Source organism: Alligator sinensis, unplaced genomic scaffold, assembly GCF_000455745.1.
Source record: "Alligator sinensis unplaced genomic scaffold, ASM45574v1 scaffold400_1, whole genome shotgun sequence".
Lineage (NCBI taxonomy): Eukaryota > Metazoa > Chordata > Crocodylia > Alligatoridae > Alligator > Alligator sinensis.
In genome coordinates this window covers 1,785,185-1,790,542 of record NW_005841897.1, presented here as the reverse complement: position 1 = coordinate 1,790,542, position 5,358 = coordinate 1,785,185, and the positions used below count along the sequence as shown (strand labels likewise).

The window sequence follows — 5,358 nt, the reverse complement described above, 5'->3', positions numbered from 1 at the left end:
TTTCTCCCTCAGTAAAATAAGGCTGATCATTCCTACCCAGCAGAGCAGCTCAGAGATGCCATTAGTTATTGGGAAAGCCCGTTGACAGGTCAGATACTTTGGAAGGGCAAAATCCAGTTGCTTTCATTTTATGACCAATGTGTCGCCTAAGTCAGCTCTGGCCCCATTGTGCTTGGTGCTGCCTACATAGCAAATGATTGGTGCTCTGATTTATTAACAAGCATCACCTCAAGCTTCCTTCTTCTCATGCCTATGCTGCTCCCTACTGTAGTGCTGGATCCCAGCTGCAAAGAGCCAGCAAGGGAAATTCCCTCCTCCTCTCTTTATGCCAGGTTTCTAGGCACAAGCAGTATACTCCCCGGTAAGCGGTCCATTTCCCCCTTCCCTCTTGGTTTTTGACTTTATCACACGCAAATCTATTTAAATTGTATGCAGATCTGTTCTCAGTATGGTATGATATTCAACTCATTCGGCAGCATCGAGATCTTTTCTCCCACTGCAAACGAACACTAAAGATAAATAGCAGGTGCGTATGGCGAAGCGGGGAGAGAAAGGGGCAGTTTGGATACTTTGCATTTGTTAAAATAGTTTTGCTCCATGGCTACTGGAGGTCCCTGTCTCCAGTTCTTTCAGGTTGGTGCTAGCCACAGAGCCTCTCTAGCTGTCTAACTCTCCCCACGTGAGGATGTAGAGAAGGAAAGTTGGTGCCAGGGGACATCTGGTGGACATGCTGCATTTTGCACAGTTCTGGCACTTGAGCAGGGCTGGGAATTGATCACGTTGCTGTCACTCTCCTGCCATCATCCTCATGATCACAGTCATGATGTTGGACTTCCAGTTCTCTCAGCATTTTCCACTTGGAAGGCACAGGTCATACTGAGACCTGCTGGCAGCTAGAGGCTCCCAGGGGACTCTGCCTATCTCTTCTTACATACTTCCAATCTAGCAAAGTATTTCTGTGCCCCTGTTCCTCGTAGCACCTGATAGCCTCTCTACTGCAGCAAGAAAAGACTGCATCGGGATGAGAATTATCAGGAGGAAGGTGTACGAGGTCAGGGTGCTCATGTGAACTCCTGAAATGAGAGGGAGTGTCTAGGGACCTCCTCTCATCTCCACATGCAGGGGGAGCAGCGCAGGGCACCTATTAGGGCTAATTGGCATTTCTGTGCGTCAGCAGCACTTAGTCAGGCACTGAGGTGAGAATGGTCACCCTGGCATTCAGTTATTTTTTAGTGGCAGCAGCACAAGGCACTGTGACATCCATTAACAGGGCTGAGCACTTTTATGGCCTTTCCCATTCAAGCATTGCAGAGTATGTGAAAGCATTAATCTTCGTGATGCCTCTGAGAGGTTGGTAAATGGCATCTTCAGGCACACTGAGAGCGAGAGCGAGAGGAATAAATGATGGGATAAAGAGATTATCCAGCATTGAACCAGAAAGTCAGTAGCAGCACTAGCAAAAAGAAACCAGGGGGCTTTACTCCTGATTCCCTGCTAGTCAACATCACAAACTTGTGGATAAGGCACAATATGAGGTGTTTTATCCATCAGCAGTCCTAGGTTTTCCAGGGCCAAATTTCAGGCTGTCCCAGAGTTCTCCAGGACTCCCTCTCGTGGGATGCGAGCCCCAAATTTGAACAGCGAAGCCCAGATCGGTATAGGATTGGGTCCAGCATTGGACAGGCCCAGAAGCTGACCAGCCGCTGCCAAGGTCAGGGCTGCTATTAGCCAGCTGTGGGCCCCAGAAGCGTCTCCTCGAAACGTGGTCACTCAAACTGGAAGACTGGGAGGGCCTGGGCCCAAAGCAGCCTGCTGGGAGATGGAGAGTAAATGTACTTCATCACCTTGTGCCTCAGTTTCCCCAGGCAGAACGCAGAGGAAGGTGCTGCGCTCCCGGGTCGAGGACTGCCACCCAGCAATGAGATGCCGTGCAGGGGCCAGTGAGGATCCTGCACATGGGGTACGAGAAGAGAGAAGGGCCCTTGATGCGTGCAGGTGAACCTCGATTTTGCCTGACGCTGCTCTAGCGGAGGCAGTAAGGGGTACAACAGCCAAGGCATGGCACGGCACGCGCAGCACATTCCTTATCTGCTCCCTACTCATCACTAGGGATGCATGCAGTCAACACTCCTGGAAAGCAACGACACTCCCAACGTGGCCTTCCCTGGGCCGCTGCCACTCCCAATATGGCCGCTCCCTGGAGGCGCGCATGCACCTTGCAGCCGGTTCCCGCCACTCCCAAGATGGCTGCCAATGCCGTAAGGGGCGGGGGGTTGCCACTCTCAAGATGGCGGCGCGGCGGTGACGGGACCGCGGCCGGGTCGGGCGGAAGTGGGTGGTGGAGGCTGTTGCGGCCCGGGCTGTAATGCGGGATGGTCCCCACGGAGGAGGCGTCCGCGCGGCGCAGGGAAATCGAGGGCAAGCTCAAGCAGGTAGGGGGGCGGGGCGGACTGCCGGGGGGAATTTCTCCCCCTTCCCCCGGGCCTGGGCGCGCACACCCACCCCAAAGCACACCCTCCCGGCTGCAGGCCTGGCACACCCCACGCTGCACCCCCCGGCCTGCCTGCCCCGGGGCCCGCACCCTGATCCGGATTAAGCTGCAGCCTGAGGAGCACCAAATGCAGTCACTGCAGCCCCAGCTTTGGGGAGCTGCACAGCTGTGGTGCGCCCACCCTCCCTACATGTCTGTACACATATGTGCCATGTCTGCGTATATGTGTGCTGTACATGTATCTGTGTCTGTCTCTGTGTGTTATATGACACACAAGTAGATATACACATGTACATGCATGCGCTCGCTCGCTCTCGCTCTCTAGATATAGAAAGAAACTCGCTCGCTCTTATCTATATATATATAGAGAGAGAGAGAGCGTGCACACACGTGTGTATATTTGTGTGTGCTAAAGAAAGCCTATGGTCGATGGAGGCATGGAGAAGAGCGAGCGTGCACAAAAACATACCTGTATGTGTAGATAGATATAGAGATCGCTCCATGTAGGTTTATATCCGTATCTATCTCTTTATAGATATAGAGATCTCTATCTAGATATAGATATATATCTTATCTATGGATGTCTAGCTATAGATCTATCTATATATGTAGATACACACACACACACACACACACACATCTACATAGATGCAGATATGTGTGTGTGTGTGTGTGAATGTGTATATATATATATATAGAGGGAGAGCGTAGGCTTGTCAAGCATGGCCCACAGGCTGGATCCAGCCCACAGAGCCCTATGATGCAGCCCATGGATCCCTGGACTGACCGCACACACTGCATAGGGCATGTTTGGGTCTGGGCCTTGGCCCTGGCCCTGGCTGTATGTGCTGCATGCGGTGCATGGTCTGAATCTGGCTCCTCCCACTGCACGCAGCAGACAGGTTAGTTCAGGGTATGCACTGTATGCGGTGCCCTGCCAGACTGGCACAAACCTATCCTACCATTCAGTTTGTACCTGCTGCGTCCATTGGTAGGCACGAGGCAAACTGCTGAGCCATGTTTAAATTGAACTTGGAGCATGTCAGACACGGAGTGAGCAACGTAGGTAGGAAGCAGACACTAGGACCAAAGTTGTGTCTGCGCTCTGTACCTGCACCATAGATTTTGCTTCCGGCTTCCTGACTGCAAGCTGTACATTGTTGCACTGAGGCTCATCATGCCCAAGGAGAAAGCCTAACCCCAGAAAACCTTCCCTTATTTAAATTTTGTGTTTAGGTCACACTGATTATGTTGCTTTCTTTAGGGTAAATACATTTAAGTAGAACCTAAATACTAGGTCTAGAATGATTTGCCAGGATGTTCCTTCTAGGAAGAGTTAGAAATGCTGGGAAATGTTTTGCCTCTGAGCTTTGGAAGTTCACCTGTGCTGCAGAATTGATTTTTTTTTTTTTCTTTCTATACCAATGCCAGGAAGAAGAAACACTGTCTTTTATAAAGGAGAGCCTGGAAAAAAGTGATCAGCTCACAAAAAACATGGTAAGTCAAATCCCTTGAATTCAGTGAAAAAAGGAAGGGTATAGTTTGCTTAGTATCTTGTTTATATTGTTAAAACAATGGGCCAATGAACAAATTACCCAGAGATAAATCGGGGTGTGAATTTATAATGTTTCAGGTGGTCTGTGGTAATTGCCCACGTGTGTGCTGTTGTCTTGCAGTACGTGAGAAGCATCATTCCCTGCTTCCGTGGAGGGTCATGTCCTATTTGCTGCAGGGTTGTAGCATGCATATGAGCAGTTATCATGCAGTAGCTGATCTGTCAACCTGTACCCTATCTTACATGGTAGTAATTTGTTTGTCTGACCATACCTTGATAGGATTTTGGGGGGAAACTGATGCAGTTTTTGGTACCTGATATAAGAGTTATAAGATATGTGATGCATTAGACCTCTTGGTGAAAGAGGAAAGGTGATAAAGGTAGTTGGTTAGAAGCCTGTTGTTTGTGAAGCTGTACTCTCTCTAGGTTCCTGTATATCTCCCCTCATCTGAGTGTCTCCCATGTATGTGGAAATATAAGTAACTCTCTAGCCAGCAACGAGCTTATGTTGTTGAGTTCTTCTGTTTCTATTTTTTTTAACTGTTAAAGAGGAATTTATTAGCAAGCTGGGTTGAAGAGCTGAGTCTTGCACTTAGTCCTGAATACAGTGATTTTTGTGGCTTTTTATTAACTCATTTGTTCAAGAGTTCTGTAGCTGAGGTCTGTCTCCTTAAAGATCTGTCTTCCTATGCTTGTGAGCCTTTCCCTGACTGGTTGCCAGTCTCATGGTTCCAGTGGGATGCAGCTGATGTTATGAAACCTACCTGTAGAGAAGAGGAGATGAATTGGATCAGGATAGACAGGTTAAGTGACTTGCCTAGGGAGCTGTAGTAAATCCATAGTAGAGCGGGAATAGAGGCTGGGAGTTCAGGATTCCCTGCTCCCTTCTCTAATTGCTAGGCCAAAACATAGTGCTGCTGTCTGTTCCCCTTTTTCCTTTGGCTTGTAGGTTTCCATCCTCTCCTCCTTTGAGAGTCGCTTGATGAGGCTGGAGAACTCAATCATCCCTGTGCATAAGCAGACCGAGAATCTGCAGCGCCTGCAGGAGAATGTTGAGAAGACCCTGTCCTGCTTGGATCACGTCATTAGCTACTACCATGTGGCAAAGGACACTGAGAAGATCATAAAGGAAGGGTGAGTACAGCTACAGTACACTGCTGTCCTCAGCTGTGTTGCTGGATCTCATTGCTGTTTAGAAGAGTAGGAGTTGTTGGATCCCACAAGGATCTTGGTGATCTCAGTACTCTTTTACACATTTCCAGGACCTTCTTCCCACTGCATGCTGCAGACATGTCAGCCAGACCCATCAACA

The 5,358-nt window shown here is 49.2% G+C and overlaps 1 protein-coding gene across 10 annotated transcripts in view; it reads left to right on the top strand.

Moving 5' to 3' along the window:
* Positions 1 to 2,287: 2,287 nt before the first annotated feature.
* EXOC7 (exocyst complex component 7) overlaps positions 2,288 to 5,358 on the top strand; it is a 30,535-nt gene continuing 27,464 nt past the window's right edge. For 5 of the 10 annotated variants that reach the window (XM_025197469.1, XM_014517254.2, XM_025197471.1 and 2 more), the window contains exons 1-3: positions 2,288 to 2,432; positions 3,923 to 3,988; positions 4,996 to 5,180. In XM_025197469.1, coding sequence (XP_025053254.1) covers positions 2,373 to 2,432; positions 3,923 to 3,988; positions 4,996 to 5,180 — 311 coding nt within the window. In that variant the 5' untranslated portion in view covers positions 2,288 to 2,372. The remainder of the gene's footprint in view (positions 2,433 to 3,922; positions 3,989 to 4,995; positions 5,181 to 5,358) is intronic. The other 5 variants (XM_006018299.3, XM_006018298.3, XM_025197473.1 and 2 more) reach the window with 1 other exon arrangement.